The following is a 21,748-nucleotide window of genomic DNA, read 5'->3' on the forward strand; positions in this document are numbered from 1 at the left end:
TATGTTAATACAGACATCAATGGACCCATCGACCCCAACAAAAACATAAACAGAAAAAAAGAAAGTAAAAAACCTCAGATTGATAATGACTAAAACCAAAGATTAAAACGTGAAAAAAAGACACTCAAAAATAAAACCCAGAGTAACTGAAAAGACAAAAACACGTCGTCTGTGCTATATCCTGTTTCATTAGTCACACTCCGTTTCCTACTGGCGACAGATTATTACAGTGTCTCTATTTCGGGCTGGGGGAGAACTAAACTATCTGAGTGCCGATATATTTCAGGTAACGTTTCCATATTCCAACGAATGTGTCATGCTTCTTTCTTCAGTTATAAGTGATTTTTCTCCACTATGCATTTCTATATTCCATCATGTGGTATTTAGTTGAGAGTCACACCTCTATGAAACTGCTATACATTTCCTGGCTACTGCCAAGGCGACTTTCATAAACAAAATTTCGTATTTGGTCAGTCTGAACTGTATATCTCTAATATCCCCCAGAAGGTACAACTCCAGATCCTGTGGAAAATCCACTTTTGTAATTTTTTTTCAGAATGTCCACCAGGTCTTCCCAGAAGTGTCTCAGAAGGGTCTCTTTGGACATAACCAGGTGGAGTGCACAATAGTTCCCACCTCCATACCACATCTAAAGCACATCTCTGAAATTTCTGGCTTTGATTTGTGTAATTTTTGTGGTGTGAGGTACAGCGGATGCAAAAAATTGTATTGCCCAACCTGTATCTGGGATTGATGACTCCAATCACAGCCGCTTATTAATTGTTAACTATAGTTTACTGTTTAGAGTGCAAATAAACAGTGGAAAACTCAATGCTCTTGGAATGGACTTGTTCATAATTGAGTCAAAATAACCGGCTGCATGTTCTCATGCGATTATAAAGGGAAATGGTTGCGATAATTGGGAAGGATTGTCCATTTATCTGGCTCTTTCAACTTCTCAAGAAATCCAAAAGCAATTTTTCATACATGGGTTATTTTAAAATATAGGCATATCCCTGTTTGCTGACAGCTTGGTGGAAAAAGTTACCCTGAACCAGAGTCTATTGTTTCTCAGATTTGAATTGGGTACAAGGAGGACAGCAAAAAAATTGGAATTTGGAATAGTGTTAGTGGAATAAACAGGCAGATAGCTCTTAACTGATAATGGGGAAATGAAATTTAGTAAAGAAGCTACATTTCCTGTTGTCTCTTGTATTGAATATTGTAAACCATACAGAAGAACAAATTGTAAACTGGCTTTTATTTAAAATTATAATGTTCACCATTTTAAATCTGAATTTGTCGTGTAGAGGAAACCTCTGATGGTGTGAGCAAGTCTGTTCATCGTGTTTTTGCAACAATGTTTGGTGATCATATCAGTGATGAGGAGGAGGAGCAGGAACAAAGTGAACAGCTCTCTGCTGGAGATGTTTTTGCTTTGGAGATGGAACTGCAACGAGAACACAAGAAAATGCAAAGGGTGAGTAATATCAAGATGTCTTTGGCACAGAACATACAACATTGAAATTAGTTGAAGCTTTGGTCCAGTTCTTTAATCCAATTTTTTCCATTCAGTAAGATGCGTCATATTCTTTTTCATTTTTTAAATTGAATTTTTGGATTGTGCAGCTGGATGGAAGATGATTCTAAAAAATAACGTTTGGATTGTTGTAAACTGGGAATGAAAGTAATTTTTCTTTTTCTTTGGTTGATTGACATTCGGTGGTAGCGACCCTATTTGTGGAAACCTAAGGAAACATTTGCTTGGCAATGAAAATGCACTGTATATACTTGTGTAAAAGCCGATGTCATGAAAAAGACAGCCCCCTATTTTTGATCAAAAAATCTGTAATTTTCCATATATCTCATGTAAAAGTGAACCCTAGTCTCTCATTTTGGCCGGAGCTCCCAACATCTTGGTCACCCACCCATTGGAGCTCCTGGTGCCTCAAATGCAGACTCTTGTCTTGGCACCGGCCACCTGGCAATTAGATCTCCCGACGCCTCTGACGACACATATATACACCATGGTCCCAACCTCCCTAGTGGTAGCACATTTGTTTTGATAGACTCAGTATAATTCATTGTCTTTTTATTCTTTATTCATAAAGAGATTATATGATATTTTGGATTCCAGTGTGAATTTCAATCCCTCAAAAGTAGTATCTAGGCAATAGTCGGACACAAAAAAAATGGCTGACAAAATTCGACTTTTACACAAGTGTATATGGTAATAATATTGTGAGTCTTGACTGAACTAATTTAACAAGTTGGCAACAAAGTTCCTTCTGTAGTTCAGTTCTCGAAAACATAGTTTGAACTATTTAAGATATTATATGTTATCTAAAGCAACTGATTTAATTTTAATATAATTTAAGTATCATTGCTTCACCACTTTTCTAGTGCACTAGATACCATTAATTTAGAAATATTTATTGTATAAACCTTAATGCTATTAGCAAATACCCATTGTTGCTATGACATACTCCATTTCAAAGTAAATAAGAAAAATTTTATTGCATTACATAAGCAAATTCCAAGTACAGTCATGTGCCGTATGATGTCCGTTCAGGCAACATCTGACCGGATGTACGTCCGTAATTCCATTAGATTATAATAGAATTCAGATATCCCAATCGGAGAACGGGGTGTAGCGACTTCCTGCACGCAACATATGCATCTCATGTCTCTTGTATACAAAGCGATTGCGCTGCCGGGTGTATAATGGTACTGTGCATCTATAACCTATGATACTTCTGTCTTGATAGTCATAGTTAATGTCTCTGTTACTATAATATGGTGCTCACACAACGTCCAAATCGCATAATATCCTATTTCACAGAATGTATCTTGGATGTTAAGCAACTCATGACTGATTTTAAAGCTGCAATGTGTCACTATGCAAATTAATTATTTATATATTTTTTCTATGTCCATTATTCTGATTAGGGAGGGGGAAAGAGGGGACAAGAAAAGGGTTGGAAAGGTTGGTAAAGATGGTGTTGAGAGGAAGAAAGGATTGGTGAGGGAGGTACGGTGAAGTATGAGAGAAGACTTGGAAGGCTAGGAAACACTTGCAGTGGAGAACAGGGAATGATTGTGTCAAACATAGTGTCTTTTGAAGAACACAGCTGAGTGGTAAGGAGGCCTCCCTGATAAAAAAGTGAGCTTGATATCAAAAAATTAGAATACATAGTGATGACAGACATAGCCAAAGTTTTGGAATCCCATCTTAGGATCACTGAGGCCACAAGCCATTATGCCAGAATTTAAGATACTGTTGGCCTGAAAGGCAACAGCGACACCAGGATTGTGTGCTTGGGTAATCATTCAGTGGTTGATTTGTTGCATCAGTCAAATAATTAGCTGATCCACCAAAAAAAATTGGATGCTTTTTCACATCTTCCTGTCCTCAACTACACATTGATTCAAGTCAAGACATTTCTTTTCATCTGATTGCACAAGTACAACCTGTTGAAACACCATCCTCTGGTCCTTGGAGCAAAACACAACTAGACATAACATACAGACATACAATACAATGCAGGACGAGTATTCAAATGTACAAATGTTTCCTGAATATAAGATTCTCAGATGGTTGGTGTGAGCAATTCCTTTGGTGTTCAGTATTCTCATTGTCTGTGGGAAGAAGCTGTTCTTCAGCCTGGTGGTGTTGGCTCTGATGCTCCTGTATCTCTTTCTGGATGGGAGCATCTGAAAGATGCTGTGTGCAGGGTGGAAGGAATCCTCAATGATTTTGCTCATACTTTTCAGACAATGATCCTGGTATATCAGGTCGATGGTGGGGAAGGAGGCTTAAGTGATCCTTTCTTCACTCTTCTGGTCCTGTGGATCTATTTCTCCAGCAACTGTACCACACTGTGATGCAGCCGGCCAGGGCGCTTTTGATAGAACTTTTATAAAAGGTCAACATAATGATGGCTGGTAGCGTTGCCTGCATCAGTCTTCTCAGGAAGTGCAATTGCTGTGGCACCTTCTTGACAAGTGAAGAGATGTGTGTCCACGACAGGTCACTAATTAAGTGAACTCCAAGGAACTCGGTGCTCGCCATGTTTTCTTCTACATAGTTGTGTAGTGGAGGGTGGTCGTTCCTGGTTCTTCTGAAGTCAATGATCATCTCTTTCATCTTGTCCACATTGAGACTTGGTTGTTACTGTTGCACCATATCATGGCGGTGCTGCTGGAGCTGTTATAACGGCAGCGCTGCCTCTCGTGTGGGCCCACGGAGAGTGAGGAATGGACATACAGAGTATCCGTGGGGTTCAACCACCCAGTCAACTGCAGTCAGCTCTGCACAGGCTTTAAATGGCCCATTAAAGGAGCTGATGGTAGTTTTATTTTAAATACTGTGAATGTGGGATCTGTGCCTAAGATGGCGGTGCCTCTCATCAGCAGCAGCTACGAGAGGATGCAGACTCAAGGGGAGTGGAGGACTTGTACAGGGCACCAGAAATCAGGGAGACCACCACACCCCCCCCCCCCCTCCGTCTGAGAAGGAGAAGCAGAGGAGATGACCCATGGGACGGTGACCATGGCAGTGGGCCAGTAAGGGGCTCAGAGGTTGAAAGACCCACGCATGCAGTGGACTGCTGGCAATTCAAGGCGAGTAACCCACAGAGGCTGTGGGCTGCTGGAGACTGCTGTCTGGGGACTCGCGCCGGCCTGCGGACTGCTGGAGACTGGGTCAAAACTGGCTGACTGGGCACCAGATATCAGAACTGGGATGCGAGGGGGTGCTGAAGGGTTCCTGATCGTGTTGGAGGTTTGGAACTGGAGCTCGGGTTGCCAATGGTTTGGACCGGACTCTGAGTGGCTGTGGAGGCTGTGGGAGTGCTGGAAGCAAATCCATGGACACACAGTGACTCTGGCAGACGCTCTTCTCTTTCTCTAACTGTAAGAGGCAATTTCTGCTAATGGCAAATCAGTCTGCTGTACAGCAGGCAAAAGCAATTCCATGTAACATGATATTGCTTTATTACATGACAATAAATTGAATCTTGAATATCTCAAGATTTTCCACCTCTTCTCTGTAGTGCAACTCATTGTTACTGATGAGACCAACTACTGTTGTATCATCTGCAAATATGATGACCCTGCTTGGCACTGGATCTGGCGATGCATTCATGAGTCAGTAGCGTGAACAGGAGTGGGCTGAGCACACAGCCCTGAGGTGCATCAGTGCTCAGCGTGATGGTGCTCGATGTACTGCTACCAACCAACAGATTGTGGTCTGTGCATTAGGAAGTCCAGAATCTGGGGGTGTGGCTATGCAAAATGCTTAGATGTGGTTTGGTCTCCATAAAGAGTATTGAATAGACAATCAAAACTTGAAAATCAAGATTTTCTTCAAAAATGGATAAAACCACCACCAAGAAACCAAGGGTGCCGAGAACAAAGATTGAAGGCGCTCTTATTCAACCAGGAACACTGGGTGAAAATCTGAAAGGGAACGATGCAAAAATGGTGATGGGACTGGCAGAACCAGGTAAAACTGGGGAGTCAGGACGAGAATTGAGCATCATCCTGGAAAAAATGGAGAATTTGAGTAACCGATTCATGTGTTGAAACGATGATGAGAGATATGATGGAGAAAATGACCAAAATAAAGAGATTGATGAAGACCTGATGGAGGGAATGGGTCAAACAAAGATTGAGTTGACAAAAATGCATGAAAAACCTGAGGCTTTTGGAAATGAAGCCAAAGAATGGTCGTCGGATAAATGAGGACTGCTGGACAAAATTGACCATTAGTTGATGGATGAATGTCTGAATTATTGGACTAAAGGAAGAAATCGAGCAAAGCAACCTGGTGAACTTTTTTCAAAAATAGATCTTATAAATGATGGGAGAAGACAAATTTGGAGAAAAACTGCATATCAAGAGAGCTCAGCGAACACTCGGCAGGTGATCAGAGATCAATGCCAGTTCTGGTGAGACTTTTAAGCTACCGAGAACAGGAGATAAGTCAGGGAGCATCATATGATTACTCTCCGATCATTAAAAGGTACTATTTTTTCCAAGACTTTAGCCTGACTTTGATTAAATGAAGAAAAGAATTTGAAGATGTGAAAAGACAATGACGTGTTTAAAAATTGAAATACTCAATGATGTATCCCAGAACTTTGAGGGTTGAAGTAACGGAAGAGAACTGGCAATTTTTCAAGACCAAGAACGAGGTGGAAGACTTTCTGTGAATTGTTAAAAAAAAAATTCAGGTTGCCAAGGGAGAAGATTGTGAAAATATTTATAATGGAACTAAGTAAAAGTAGTAAAAGCTGTATTTTTAAATTTTTTAAAAACTGTTTTGTATTTATTGTTTTAAAGTAAGTAAAGAGTATAGAAATGCTCATGGAGAACTCGGGAAAAGAAAAAAAAATCTTGGAAAAGTGGTCAAAGGTGAATGGTGTCTGGAAATGAGTAGCAAAAAATGGTGCTAAAGGGAGGAGTTCTTCCTCGAAAGATTCCACAGGCTTTTGGGGCTCCTTCGGCACAGGGACATTGTGTGTTTTTCTTAAAGGGGAAGGATCACTTTATTATTTAAAGAGTCAAAGTGACTTTACTATTAAAAAGTTATTGTTTTAAAGAAGAATATGGGTAGAACATTAAAGTGTATTGGTTTTAATGTTAATATAATTAAAGGGATGACGAAGAGAAAACGGGACGTGGCATACCTAAAAAAAAAATTAAAGACAGATATAGTCATTTTACAAGAAACATACCTTACCAAACATGCAAAATTAAAAAGAGGTTGGGTAGGCCAAGTAATATAATCTTCATTTGGATCAAAAGCAAGAGGTGTAGTGATTTTAATTAATTAAAAATATACCAATAATAATAGAAGAGACATTAATAGATCAATCTGGAAATTTGTAATGGCACACTAAAATTTATGCAGAATCATGGATGTTTATGAACATTCACACCCCAAATTATGCTGATTAAGTCTTTATGAAGGATATCTTTTTAAAAACTGCAAGGGGAAGACAAAATATATTGATTGGAGGCGATTTCAATTTTTATTTAGATTCAATATTGGACAAATCAGCGAGGACAATAACAAAGGCGAATGTTGCAAAAACAATGTGATCATTTTTGAAGGATTTAAATTTAATTAATATATGGAGGTGGCTCAACCCCTGAGAAAGCGACTACTCGTTCTACTCAAGGGTACATGATTCAGATACAGGGATTGACCTATTTTTCGTGACTGCCCAGTTACAAAGTAGAATGGTAAAAATGGAGTATTTGGCAAGACTTTTATCAGACCACTCCTGTTAACGTTAACTATTACGATATTGAAAAAGCAAGAAAGTATGTATAGATGACATCTAGTGCTACGTTATTAAAGAAGAAGGATTTTTGTGAATTTATTAAGAAACCAGATGGAAATATTTTGTGAAAACTACCTTCTTTCCACTGACAACAGATTTCTAATATGGGATGTGCTTAAAGTTTATTTGAGGGGACAAATGATTTCTTAACAAAAAATCTTGAGAGAATATGCGAGACACTTAGAAGGTCGAGAGAAGGATATTACAAAATTGGATAAAGTACATCAGGTGTCAGGAACTCAAGAAAAATATAGAATATTAGAGAATAAAAAGTTGCAATACAATAGACTACAAACATGTAGAATGCAAAAAACAATATTAAAAATTAAACAAAAATAATATGAGTGCGAGAATGGGGACACAAAGTGTTATCTCGGCAGGTTAAAGCAGAGGAGTCATCCAGAATGACAAATGCAATAGAAACAGCTGATACTATAAACAAATAATCAAAAAGAAATAAATGATATGTGGAGACAATATTTATATGAAACTATATAAATCAGAATTAGTAGGAGATGAAAACAAGATGAGAATTTTTAACAAATGTTTAACTTCCTAAACGAGAAGAGAGAGAAAAAGAGAAAGCTTTGGCTGCCAACGGGGAACGGGGAATTTGGGCTGCAGTGGGGAACAGGGAGTGGGGTCTTTTGGCTGCTGCTGGGACCACTGTATACAGTACTTTTAATACAAAATATATACTTGTAGAGTAGTTTTAATAAAGATTTTTTTTTAAATTTGGTCGTATGTGCGGGTGGACATAGCTTGTGTAGGTCTGAAGTTGAGGACTACTTGTACATTAATAGGAAGGGTAAATTGTATAAAAATAAAGGTAATGACAAGTCTATAGTCTCTCTTTTAATTGTCGCTGATTGTACTAACTAAAAATTTCTTTAAATTATTACATGATTGTATAAGATAAAGAACCAAGAATTGTACTGGAAAAGTTAACATGGGACTATAAATTGGGAGGACAGACTCCCAGATTTTAAGAAGTATCATCTATCAGCACAAGCAAGATTTCCATAATCTTTCTTCGAAGAAGACAGTCCCCCTTCGAGGATTCAAATGGGGCTGAATTCAATAAAAGAGGAGACAATGAAGGACTTTATTTATGTCAATAACAAAAAAAACAGACAATCCTCTATTAATGCACATGATTAGAATATGGCAAGAAATAAATGAAAGCATTGGGAAAAAGCACTGAGGACACCAGTATGTAAAAATGTACTACTCCCTATGAATCTGGGTAACAAAATATTAAATTCATGGTTTGACAAAGGAATAAGATATGTTAATTATTATATGGAAGGATCTCTTATGTCATTTGAACAATTAAGAAATAAGTATGGAGTAGCTAATGGGACATTCTTTTGCTTTCTCCAGTTAAGATCGTTCTTAAGAGAAAGATGGGGACTAAACTTGACCCCACCTGAAATTAGTGAGATGGAATGAATGATTTGGCTGGGGAACACACCTAAGTTTTTATCTAAAATGGACTTGTCTCTCCAAAGTGAAACCACAATACCAGGTTGACAGAGATTGAGAGACAGGTGGGAGTCAGATTTAGGAGTTGTAATAATGGAAAGATGTTGGTCTGATTGATATTTGGACAGCATGGCATCAATTATAAATGAAAGGTACGGATTAGTACAACATAATTTTCTACACCAATTATAACTCACCACAGATTTTACATAAATCAAAATTGGAAATATCGGAGATGTGGAATAGAAATAGGAATGTTTGTAATGCTACGTGGTCATGTGTGAAGGTGAGACCTTTCTGGCAGGATATTACTGAAATACTAACGAGGATAACAAGGGTGGCCTTCACAATGACCTGGAGTTTTATCTTTTGGGCAATTCTTTTGAAATAAGTAATCAATTGTTGTTATTGTCGACTACAGGTTTATTTAAGAGATAAATTGGGTCCAATAATGCTATTACTGAAATGCTGTAGAATTGTTGATACGTAGTGGATATGTCAAGAAATTTATTTTGGCTATGTATACTTTATTGCGGAAGGGGACTATTAAACAGGGGATTCGTAGGTCTGGACAACATTAGAAGACAGATTTAATTAATATTGATGAAATAAATTGGTCAGATTTGTGCTGTGATAGTATGGTAAATACTATAAATGTTAGATATAGATTAGTTCAGTATAATTTTTTACATCAATTATATCTTAGACCACAAAAGTTAGTCAGTTCTATCTGATCAGTGTTTTAGATGTGGTCAGGAGGTTGGCACTTTTTCACATTGGAAAACAGAGATACATAACTGCATTCCTTTGGAGAAGATAACTTATAATCTGAGAAATAAGAATACAGGTACATGATCCTTTATCCGGAACCCGTGGGGTCAGTGTGTTCCGAATTTCGGATTTTTCCAGATTTTGGAAAGCCCACCCGAATTGTGCTGCTGTATTCACCCCCACCCCCTTCCAGTCACCTGGCTGTCTCCCCCAAGCTCCAGCCACCTCTCTCCCCACTTACCGGCTTTTGGAGCTTTCCGGATTTTAGATGTCCGAATAAAGGATCGTGTACCCGTATTTCTGAAAATTTCGCGCACTAATTTGCAAATTAAGGGAATTGATTTATAGACCTTTCCTTAAGCTCCGAACCTTTTTAACTTCCTTGGATGTATTAAAAGATATAAATGACTAATGCCGTGTGGTGAGGGGGACCCTCCGGCAACCAGGTTTCTATTCTTGTTTTCTTATTTTTCTTTACTTTTTCTATGTCTTTTCTTGCTTTAATTTCATTTCTTTCTCTTTCCTTTTCTTGGGGTTTGTTTAGGGGGTTGGGAATTATTTCATCATGTAGTGGATTTGATATTAATATTTGATCATTACTTAGAAGAAAGATCTCTGGATTTTTTGGAATGTTATTTAATATCTGATTTATATCTTCCCAAAATTTTTTCACTTTCTCACATGCCCAAATTGCATGTACTGTTGTTCCCATTTCCTTCTTACACCGAAAACATATATCTGATAATGTTGGATCCCATTTATTTAACTTTTGGGGCGTGATATATAATTTGTGTAACCAATTATACTGTATCATGCGTAACCTTGTGTTTATTATGTTCTTCATAGTTCCAGAACATAACTCTTCCCATGTTTCATTTTTTATCTTTATGTTTAAATCCTTTTCCCACTTTTGTTTGGGTTTATAACTTATTTCATCATTTTCCTTTCCAACTTGATGTACATGTTCGTTATAAATCTTTTAATTATCATTGTGTCTGTAATCACATATTCAAAGCTGCTTTCTTTTGGTAATCTCAGTCTGTTTCCCAATTTATCCTTTAAGAAAGCTTTCAGTTGATGATATGCAAATATTGTACCATGAGTATATTCCATATTTGTACTTCAGTTGTTCAAATGTTAATAAATTATTTCCCAAAAAACAATTTTCTATTCTTTTAATTCTTTTTCTCTCCCATTCTCTAAAGGAAAGGTTATCTATTGTAAAAGGGATTAGCTGATTTTGCGTCAATAATAATTTTGGAATATGGTAATTTTTTTTCCTTTCCAAGTGAATTTTCTTCCATATAGTGAGTAAATGATGCAATACTGGTGAGCTTTTATATTGTACCAGCTTTTCATCCCATTTATAAAGTATATGTTCCAGTACCTTCTCCCCTATTTTATCTAGCTCTATTTTAGTCCAATCTGGTTTTTCCCTTGTCTGATAAGAATCTGATAAATACCTTAATTGTGCTGCTCCATAATAATTTTTAAAGTTTGATAACTGCAAACCACCTTGGTTGTTCTTCTCTGTTAATTTATCTGACGCTATCCTCGGTTTCCCCCCCTTTTCAACAAAAATTTCCTTATTATTCTCTTTAGTTCATTAAAGAATTTCTCTGTTAAGGGAATTGGTAATGATTGAAATAAGTATTGTATCCTTGGGAAGACATTAATTTTAATGCAATTAACGTTAACGGTAATTCTTTTCGATGTTCTAAGTCTTCCTGCAATTTCTGTAATAGTGGCTGATAATTTAATTTGTACAAGTGGCTTAAATTATTATCTAACCTAATACCTAGGTATCAGATTGCTTGTGTTTGCCAGTTAAATGGTGATTCTTTTTTAAATTCTGTATAATCCGCATTACTCATTGGCATCACTTCACTTTTATTTGCGTTGATCTTGTACCCTGATATTTCTCCATATTCCTTCAATTTCTTATGTAGTTCTTTTATTGATATTTCTGGTTCTGTTAAGTATACTATGATGTCATCTGCAAATAAACTGATTTTATACTCCTTTATTTTTATGCCTTTTATTTTATTTTCTGTTCATATCAGTTCTGTCAATGGTTCTATTGCCAAAGCGAACAGTGAGGGAAATAATGGACATCCCTGCCTAGTTGATCTACTTAATTTAAATTGGTTCGATACATACCATTTACTGTTACCTTCGCCAATGGTCCATTATATAATGCTTTATTTCAATTTATATATTTTTCTGATAGATTGAACCTCTGTAATACTTTGAATAAATAATTCCATTCTACCCTGTCAAAGGCTTTTTCTGCGTCTAAAGCAACAGCTACTGTTGGCATCTTATTTCCTTGAACTGCATGAATTAAATTAATAAATTTACAGACATTATCCGCTGTTCGTCCTTTCTTAATAAATCCAGTTTGATCTTGTTTTACTATTTTTGTTACACAGTCGGCAAATCTGCTTACTAATAATTTTGCTATTATCTTATAATCAGAATTAAGTAGAGATATTGGTCTATATGATGCTGGTGTTAGTGGATCCTTCCCCGTCTTTGGTATTACTGTTAATTATTGCTCTTTTACATGAATCTGGCAAGTTTTGTGTTTCTTCTATCTGGTTCATTACTTCCAGGAGAGGAGGAATTAATAACTCTTTAAATGTTTTATAGAATTCTATTGGGAATCCATCCTCTCCAGGTGTTTTATGTTCGGCACCCTTTTTAATATATCATGTACTTCCTCTATTTCAAATGGTTTTATCAGTTTGTTTTGTTCCTCTTCTTGCAATTTCAGCAGTTCAATTTTAGCTAAAAACTCTTCTATTTTATCATCTTTCCCCTCCTTCTCAGTTTGGTATAATTGTTCATAAAATTCCTTAAAGTTCTCATTAATCTCCATTGGATTATATGTAATTTGTTTGTCCTTTTTCCTTGATGCCAATGCAGTTCTTTTAGCTTGTTCTGTTTTAAGTTGCCAGGCTAATATTTTGTGTGTTTTTTCTCCTAGTTCATAATACTTTTGCTTTATTTTCATTATGTTCTTCTCCACCTTATACGTTTGTAATGTTTTGTATTTTATTTTTTTGTCTGCCAATTCTCTTCTTTTTGTTATATCATCCCTTTTTACTAATTCCTTTTCTGTACTTACTATCCCCCCCTTCCAACTGTTCTATTTCCTGATTATAGTCCTTTTTCATCTTAGTTACATAACTTATTATCTGCCTTCTATTGAAAGCTTTCATTGCATCTCATAATACAAATTTGTCTTTCACTGATCCTGTGTTTATTTCAAAATATGTTTTAATTTGGCATTCAATAATCTCCCTTAATTCTTGTCTTTTAAGTAGCATGGAGTTTAACCTCCATCTCTATGTTCTTGGTGGGATGTCCTCCAGTTCTATTGCTAATAACAGGGGTGAATGATCAGATAGCAATTTAGCTTTATATTCAATTTTCTTAACTCTCCCTTGAATATAGTCCGACAACAAGAACATATCATTCATTGAGTATGTTTTATGCCTAGTCGAATAATATAAGTATTCCTTCTCTTTTGGGTGCTGCCTCCTCCATATATCCATGTTTCATTTCCTGCATTGATTTAACCATAAATTTGGCCACTTTATTCTTTCTGCTAGTCTTTTGTCCAGTTTTATCCAGCATTGGATCCAAATTAAGGTTAAAATCCCCTCCTATCAATATATTCCCTTGCGTATCTACAATCTTCAAAACAAAATCTTGCAAAAAACTTTTGAGCCTCTTCATTAGGTGCATATATATTGAGCAAATTCCAAAATTCTGAATATATCTGACACTTTATCATGACATACCTCCCTGCTGGATCTATTATTTCCTCCTCTATTTTGATTGGTATATTTTTATTATGAAGTTCCACTTCAGTTAGATGTGTTTCCTGCACAAATGCTATATCTATTTTTTCTTTTTTTTTTCAGTAAATTTAATAGCCTCTTCCATTTAATTTGGTTATGTATTCCATTAATATTTATAGTCATATAATTCAACATGGCCACCTCATACCCTGTTTACACCTCAGTTCCGCTTCCTCACCACCACCATCCCCCTTTTCCCCATTTTCATCTCTCAGTTTTCCCTTTTTAAACTCAATGTAGGACAACACATTTAAAACATAAAATACTTCAACCATATCCAATATTCCCTTAGCCCCAAATATCCCCCCCCTCTCTGAGTTGCCCCTTATCTCTTGCCGGGCAACCACAACACCCCTCTCCATTTGGATTGCGAACCCGCTCGCAAGCGTCAACTGATTTCACAGTGACAGTTATTTTCTCCCACCCAACACACCCGAAAACACTTTTTTTTACACATATAACTAAGTTCACCCTCTTTTTCCCCCCTTTCTTCCCTTCTTTAGTTCTTACATATACATTATTTTTACATTTTTATATATATTTTTATCTCCGTTCTTCATTCTTGTTACAACTCTTCATCTCTCCTTCTGTCCTGCAGGCATTCTGCAAATTCTTTTGCTTCCTCTGGATCCGAGAACAGTCTGTTTTGCTCCCCAGGGATAAATATTTTAAGCACAGCTGGATGTCTTAACATAAATTTATAACCTTTTTTCCTTCGGATCTATTTTGCTGTATTAAACTCCTTCCTCTTCTTTAAGAGTTCAAAACTTAAGTCTGGGTAAAAAAATATTTTTTGACCTTTGTATTCCAATGGTTTATTATCTTCTCTAATTTTATTCCTTGCTCTCTCCAGTATATTTTCTCTTGTTGCATATCTCAAAAATTTTACTAAAACGGATCTTGGTTTTTGATGTGTCTGTGGTTTCGGAGCTAGTGTTCTGTGTGCCCTTTCTGTTTCCATTCCTTCCTGCATTTCTGTCATTCCCAGGACCTTTGGGATCCATTCTTTTATAAATTCCTTCATATCTGTGCCGACTTCATCTTCCTTTAGGCCCACTATTTTTATGTTGTTTCGCCTACTATAATTTTCCAACATATCAATTTTCTGAGCTAACAGCTCTTGTGACTCTTTAACTTTTTTTATCACTTTCTTCCAATTTTCTTCTTAAGTCATTCACTTCCATTTCTACAGCTGTTTCTCATTCTTCCACATTTTCTACTCTTTTCACTATTTCTGTCATGACCAGCTCTATTCTTCTCACTTTTTCTTCTGTACTTTTCATTTTTCTTTTCATTTCACTAAATTCTAATGTCAACCATTCTTTTAATCCTCTCATTTGTTCTTGAAAAAATGGATATTATGTCCATCTGTTTTACCTTCTATTTCTCTGTGCAGATCTTGGTCTTCTTCTTCCTCTTCTGTGTCTGTACCTGTGTTTGTGTCTTCTTCTTCTCTTCCTTGTATCTGTGTCTCTTCTGACTCTGACTTTCCTGATGAGTTGCTTGTCTCACTTTTCTGGGCTTCTTCTTGCTTGGCTTCTTGCTGTTGGTCCTCTTCTTCTGGGCTACACGTCTGTTGGGCCTCCTGCTGCTGCTCTTCTTTCCTTTCACTCCCTTTCCTGTCGCTTTCCTCTTCTTCCAGCTGAGAGCCCTGGTGTCGGGCATCCCTCAGCTGGTCACATTGTGTTTGCCCGCTCCTCGGTTGAGTCCCTCTCCCGTCGGTGTTCTCCTTAGTAAGTGCACTGCGCACATTTGTTTGGCTCAGAGAGCCATTTTTGCAGCCCAGCGGTCGGGGGGGGGGGGTCGTGACTCTGTGGGGCCATCACCAATCTCAGAGAATGGGCTCTCTTCTCCATGCTGGCTTCCTGTTTCTTCATGCAGGTAAGGCCTTCTCCTTTCTCTTCTGGCGTCTTTTCTTCTTTTTTTTGTCCCTTTGTTTTTAATTTTTCCTTCTTGGGGGCCATTTTCTTTCTTTTCTCAACAACTTTATCTTTTATTTGTTATATTTTGTATTTCTTGAACTTAGTATTTTCTTCACTTTATTTCTTCTTTTCTGGAGAGGGCTGGTATTCCCTTACCAGCCACTACTCCATCACATGACTCCTCCTCAGAAATTACATACATGACGGTATTTACCGCATCCTTCCCACCACCCATTTAATTTGTTAAGATAGCTTTACTTTGGCTAAGAGGTGTATTGCGATTACTTGGAAATCCAACTCCCCTCTACATATTATGAAGGAAGACAGAGATGAACAGATGTATACCCATGAAAAAAAATCTAACGAACAAATATGATGTATTTATAAAAATATGGCAACTATATTTGGACTATATAAGGGCCCAAATATAATTTAAAAAAGGTGTACTATTATAAAAATATGTGACCTCCCCAATGAAGATTTTTTTTTAAACCCAACTGTAAGCCCTGACGGTGTATAGATTTATACTATGAAGGGGAAGGGAGGAAAGGTTATTGTGTTTTATGTTGTAAGAAAAAGTTGTATAGAAAATTTTGATATGTATATTTATGGAAAAAAAACAAAAATTAAATATAAAAAAAGTCCAGAATCCAGTTACTGAGATCAATAAAAGCAATAGCATTAACCAAGAACTTGAATGGCCTTGAGCATTTAATCTTTCCTTTGTTTTGAGCAATCTAATTTTTACACAGTTGGTGACAGTTTTCATTCCTAATTGTCTTCCAGGTGCTTCTGTTGGTCATTTGTGTCTTTATGGTATCCAAATGCAAGATCTGATAATTGTGATGTTTTCCATAACTGAATTAATAGTCTGTTGATACAATTAACCTAGAGGCTTCCAAAGTGGTCGATATCGATCCCTGGAGGTCGATGGTACTATTGAAGGGGTCGTAAAATGCCAGGAGGTAGAAAAGGGGGTCGATAAAGGCTGGGGGGGGGGGGGTGATTGAACTTTTGGGGTCAAAAGAATTGTAGAGCCCAAAATCCCCGCTCCTGCCGGAAGCGTGAAGTCACTTCTTCAATTTGGACGGCACCGGACCTGATGTTGAGAATGGAGTCGCTAATGCTAAAGACTTGGACCCAGCTCCATTTGACATCTTCCTGGCCAGAAGCAAACTTTTTTGTTACAATTATTTGCTTGCTTGCTTCAATTTACAGATTTGTTACTTGGCAACAAAGTTTGGATTGTTGCTGGGAGGCCCGGACACCATGCATATGGTATGTAGTTTCCCTCACTAATGCATATGGAAACTGCACATCTATGTTACTCTCCATCCATTTATTTATTCAGACTGTCAATCGATTTATTTATTTATTTGTTTGTTTTTTGTACATGCCTGTGGGTCTATGAGGGATCAAGGTTTCCATGAGGAGGTTGATAGTCCAAAAGGTTTGGAGACCCCTGAATTAACCTGACTGACCTGATGCCAGAAGCACACCCTTTGTCTTTGGAGCAGAATCCCATCATGAGTTACTACAGTCAAAGAAGATGAGTGTACAGGAAGAACGTGGGTGGGATGGGAGAGAGAAAGTATGGTTTTCCTGTTTTCAGTTAGATCAATTGTCTCTTACAAGTTAGATGTTATTGGGAACATTATTACAGATTGATTAGTTAGTGATGTTTTTATGGATTTTATAAAGGCAAATAAATTATCCAAGACACTGGAGATGCAATCTTTTTTAAATAAAAAGGCTAGTTCAGATAACCTAATTATTGCTATGCTTTTAAAAAAAATTGAATGACTTCCAAAAAGGGCATTTTAATTTCCACCTCTAGCTAGTGTAAACAGTGTTCTGTGAACTGAATTGAGCATTGTCTAAGTGTTTTGTACCTTGGATACCAGAATAAATAGTTCTGACCTTTGCGTGAAATGTTGTTATTATTGATTGGACTTGGTTCAAGGTGATGTCATGCCTATGATTGAATAATAAATGACCATAGGGATTAAGGGAAGCAAGGTGATTTATGAGACATGATGGATGTTTATTGGTCTGGGAAATGATAAGGCTGGAGCAGAAATAAAGTGAAGAATCTGACCTACTGTTAAGCAGAGGCTTGGGTGTTGCATCAGGGTCAGGCGCAGAATATCTGTTAATTTGTACAAACACTGAGCCTGTCAAATCAAATTCTTTGGGAACTGTTGCAATTGGTTTTGATGCTCAGAATCACAAGGATCTTCAGGAAAAATATGTCCAGTTTTTTGGTGTTTTCAAGATAAAAGGGTTCATAACTTTATTTTTGTACACAGGACGGAAAAGAAGCCTTGCCCAAAATAAACTATGTTCAATAATGTTTTCAAGTAAACTCACTGTGCATAAAAAATAACTGCCTTGGTGCCATACTATATGGCCATAGGTGTTCTGAATTGTGGCTAAAATTCCAGTGATAATGAAAGTTTATTGCCACACATATAACCATATAACCATTTACGGAGCGGAAACAGGCCATGTTGGCCTCTCGAGTCCGCACCGGTTCACGTGTAACATAAAGAGAAGTTCTATGTATGTTAAAGCCCATAAGATGCCACTCATGATCTCATCTACTTGTATCTGTTCATTTCACGACATTTAAAAAAAATCATTTTGGCATACACTGCTGGCAAAGCCAGTGTTTATTGTCTATTCCTAATTGCCCCTGAGCAGATGGTAGTCAGTAGTCTTCCAGAACTGCTGCAGTTCCTCTGGTATAGGTACCCTCACATGTTGGGGGAGTTTTTCCAGGATTTCGACCCAGTGGTGAAAAGAGCCAGGAATGTATTTCTAATTCAGGATGGTGTGTGAGCTGCAGAGTAACCTAGGGTCTGTGCTGTTTCCATTCACCTCCTGCTTTTGTCCTTCCTGGTAGTAGTTTGCAGGTATGGGAAATGGAATTTGCAAAGCCTAGGCAAGTAACAACAGTGCATTTTGTAGATTTGTGCGCCGTCTTCAGGCATTGGTCCCGGTAGATCTTCATCAAAATTCAATGATCATGTTATAAAGTGCAATATTAGACAAAATTCACTTCATTCAGACATATTTCCATAAATTATTAACATAGTGAATAAAGTTCTGAATGATGTGTAATTTGCTTCTTTCAAAGAATTTGGATGCATTGCAAGAGTTTTGAAGTGTTAGGGATGAATCCAGATCACTTAAGTTAAGAGGATAATTAGAATTAATTTAAAAAATTCTATTAAAATATTAATATTCCATTGTTCAAGAATATAGTGTCTGGGAAAAAAAGATAATACAATTTTGAAATAGTAAGAAATGCTTCAATAAAGTGCATATCAGTGGAAATGTTCCATCAACTCCCAGAGGAGATGTTTGATTTAGGGTCATTTTAAAGTTTAAACCATAGAATGGGAGTTGGATTAGCATCACTTGTGGAAGAGTCTTAAACCATTTAAAATGGAGTGACCTTGGTAGATTAAACGGATATGCTTCAATTGTAAATCTAATATGGACTGCATCTACATTTGAAACAGAATAATTTTAATGTGTATCTTTTTGTTTTTCTTCCCACTTTTTGTCCATAAATTCAACCCCCACCCAATATGTTAGGAGAGGCGACCTCGAAGCAAACTCCCTAAAGCTTTGAGAGGTCTTATGGGAGAAGCTAATATCAGATTTGCACGAGGAGACCGTGAAGAGGCTGTGATGATGTGCATGGAAATCATTCGACAAGGTATTAGTGTTAGGCCTTTCATCTGTTTGAAGTCAAACCTTAGACTGAATATTGTATATCTACAAACTTGTTAGAAAAAAGTATCTCCAAAAATGTTGAGTGTTGTGTTCATTTAAATCATTAGAACCAATTGAGAGGTTTTCTACAATTTTGTTGGATTTTAATTCTGTTGAATCTGTTAATTGCTGGTCTATTTGTTTAAACATCCAACAAACTATTTTATAATCTGTGGTCTTAATTACATTGCCCATGCAATTTAATAATTTGGACAAGTTTGTTTGTGTGATGACCATGAATTTTAAGAGATTTATTTACCACATCTGACAGCCAGCTCTATTTAAGCAAAATTGCATGCAGTATTGAATGTTGTGACTAAATGATAACAATGGAGCCTTTGAGGCAGTGCAATGCAGAACCACACGGCTAATTTCTAGGGTTCAAGGACTGAATTTTATAAAGCAGGCTGATTGTTTCAGAAATTTCTGAATTAAACATTTGGTACGAGGATGAGATTTTTAAGCCTTTTCATAAAGGTGGATCATGTGATTTTTCCCAATTATGTGCATTGGTCTTAACAACAACTTGCACTTGTGAGTTATTTAAAAAAAATATCAACAGTGTTTCACATTTTATTAGCAATTAAAATTTTACACCATATTTGCAGATGTCAGGTCAGATGGCCAATTGATAGGTTAAAGAAGTTGGTTTGAAAGAGAGCCAAAGCTGTAAGAAGAGAATTCCAGGTAACTAAATGCATGGTATTCTTGAAAGATGCAAAAATAAGAATGCACAGATAAAATCAAGGATGTGCAAGACCAGAATTGGAGGAGCACAAAGGGGCCTGTTGTTCTTGAGGCCAAGAATGCATTTGAAAATAAAGATGAGAAATTTCATCTCTTATTTGATGATGCATGCTTTTTTGAAAATAGTGTTTAAAGTTGTCTCTATATTAACACTCTATTTAGGATTTGAGTGTGTAAAGTAGTGAAGTTCAAATGAAAGGAACACATTTTTTGGGTTTTGTTGACTGTTGAGAGGAGGTGTGCTGCAGCTCCAGTTCTCTTGCCATCCCCAATTTTTAAGAAGTAGCAATTGACAAAAGTCCCAACATCTAAAATTAGAATTGTGGAAGCCACCATTTTGTGCTTTTACTTATATTGGGAATTTTTGTTTCTAACATGTAGAATATTGAGAGGATTTATTCCAAAAATGTTCAGGGCATACTTTGGGAACAAATATAGGCCATGATTAGATCTGTAAAATATGTCACCAAGGAAGGTAATTTCAAAGTCAAAATGTGCCATCCTTCACTGAAATGCTTCAAAGTAATTTTTTGCTTAAATGATAAAGTTGTAGCGGCCCGGTACCTGGCAAGCAAACTGGCACACAAAATGGCAGACTAACACAGCGAGCGCAGAAAGCCCGCACACACTCATGGCCTTCACTGGCCAGGAGCCTGTACGACGCGAACCGCGGCCAATCAAAGGCTAGCTCACCGGTGACGTCACATCTGCCCGCAGCAGCGGGAATACTGGGTCCAGGGAAGCTGGGTCTATAAAAGCAGGGCTGGGGAGATCAATAAATCAATCTTGACTTCACTTACACTGGTGTCTGTGTGTCGTTCTTCTCTCGCTCTGCAGTGGCAACCTCGCTACATTGGTGACCCTGACTGGTCTAAATGAAATTTGGACCCAAAGATGACTGACCCATCTACACTCCTCGTGGTTTTGCTAAAATTGCCAACGTTATCGACATCACAACCACTGGTGTGGTTTGAACAGGCAGAAGCTCAATTTCAACTGCGGTAGATCTTCACCGATTTCACAACGTAATACTATGTGGTGAGCTCGCTAGACCAGGACACTGCAGCAAGGGTCATTTATTTCCTACGGCAGCCTCCAGAACAGAGCAAATGTGAGGCCCTAAAAGATCTATTAACCTGCACTTTTGGGCTCTCAAGGCGTGAGTGTGCCATCTGTTTGCTGCTCATGGATGGCCTGGGGACCCATCCATCCTCATGAGTGATATGGTGGCTTTGGCCAAGGGGCACAAGCCTTGCCTGCTCTTTGAGCGGATTTTTCTGGAGCAGCTGTCTGAGGACATCCGACTGCTGCTGGCCAACGAGGGCTTTAGCAACCCTCGGAATGTCACAGCCCAGGTGGACATGCTCTGGAGAGCAAAGTGGGACAATGGTCCATCGGTAGAGCAAGTCACTAGGGTCTCCACACAGCGACCAATGAGGCTGCAGCTGATGACAGAAAGGCAAATGAACTCTTCTGATGCACAATTCTGTTTCTAGCACCAACAATGGGGTACTGAGGCCCGCCAATGCTGCCCCCCTCTGCACTTTTCAGGGAAATGCCATGGCCAGCCATTGCTAATGGCCACGAAGGCTGGCTGGGGAGTTAGCCTCTTATATGTCTGGGACACATTCTTAAGTCGGTGTTTACTGGTGGACATGAGCATGGAGGTCAGCGTACATCCTGCCCTCAGCCTACGACACATGAAATGGGAAGACGGGCCCAGCCCTGAGGACAGCAAACAGCAGCAGCATCCAGACTTGCGGCACCTGTACTATCCCGCTCTGCTTTGGTGACAGCCGCTTTACGTGGACCTTCATGC

The 21,748-nt window shown here is 37.8% G+C and overlaps 1 protein-coding gene across 3 annotated transcripts in view; it reads left to right on the forward strand.

Moving 5' to 3' along the window:
* gtf3c3 (general transcription factor IIIC, polypeptide 3) overlaps positions 1–21,748 on the forward strand; it is a 100,817-nt gene that overhangs the window by 3,335 nt on the left and 75,734 nt on the right. For all 3 annotated transcript variants that reach the window (XM_069934586.1, XM_069934585.1, XM_069934584.1), the window contains exons 3-4: positions 1,311–1,480; positions 19,003–19,126. In XM_069934586.1, the coding sequence (XP_069790687.1) occupies positions 1,361–1,480; positions 19,003–19,126 (244 nt within the window). In that variant the 5' untranslated portion in view covers positions 1,311–1,360. The remainder of the gene's footprint in view (positions 1–1,310; positions 1,481–19,002; positions 19,127–21,748) is intronic.

The sequence above is a fragment of the Narcine bancroftii genome, chromosome 4 (genome assembly GCF_036971445.1).
Source record: "Narcine bancroftii isolate sNarBan1 chromosome 4, sNarBan1.hap1, whole genome shotgun sequence".
In the NCBI taxonomy this organism is placed as follows: domain Eukaryota; kingdom Metazoa; phylum Chordata; class Chondrichthyes; order Torpediniformes; family Narcinidae; genus Narcine; species Narcine bancroftii.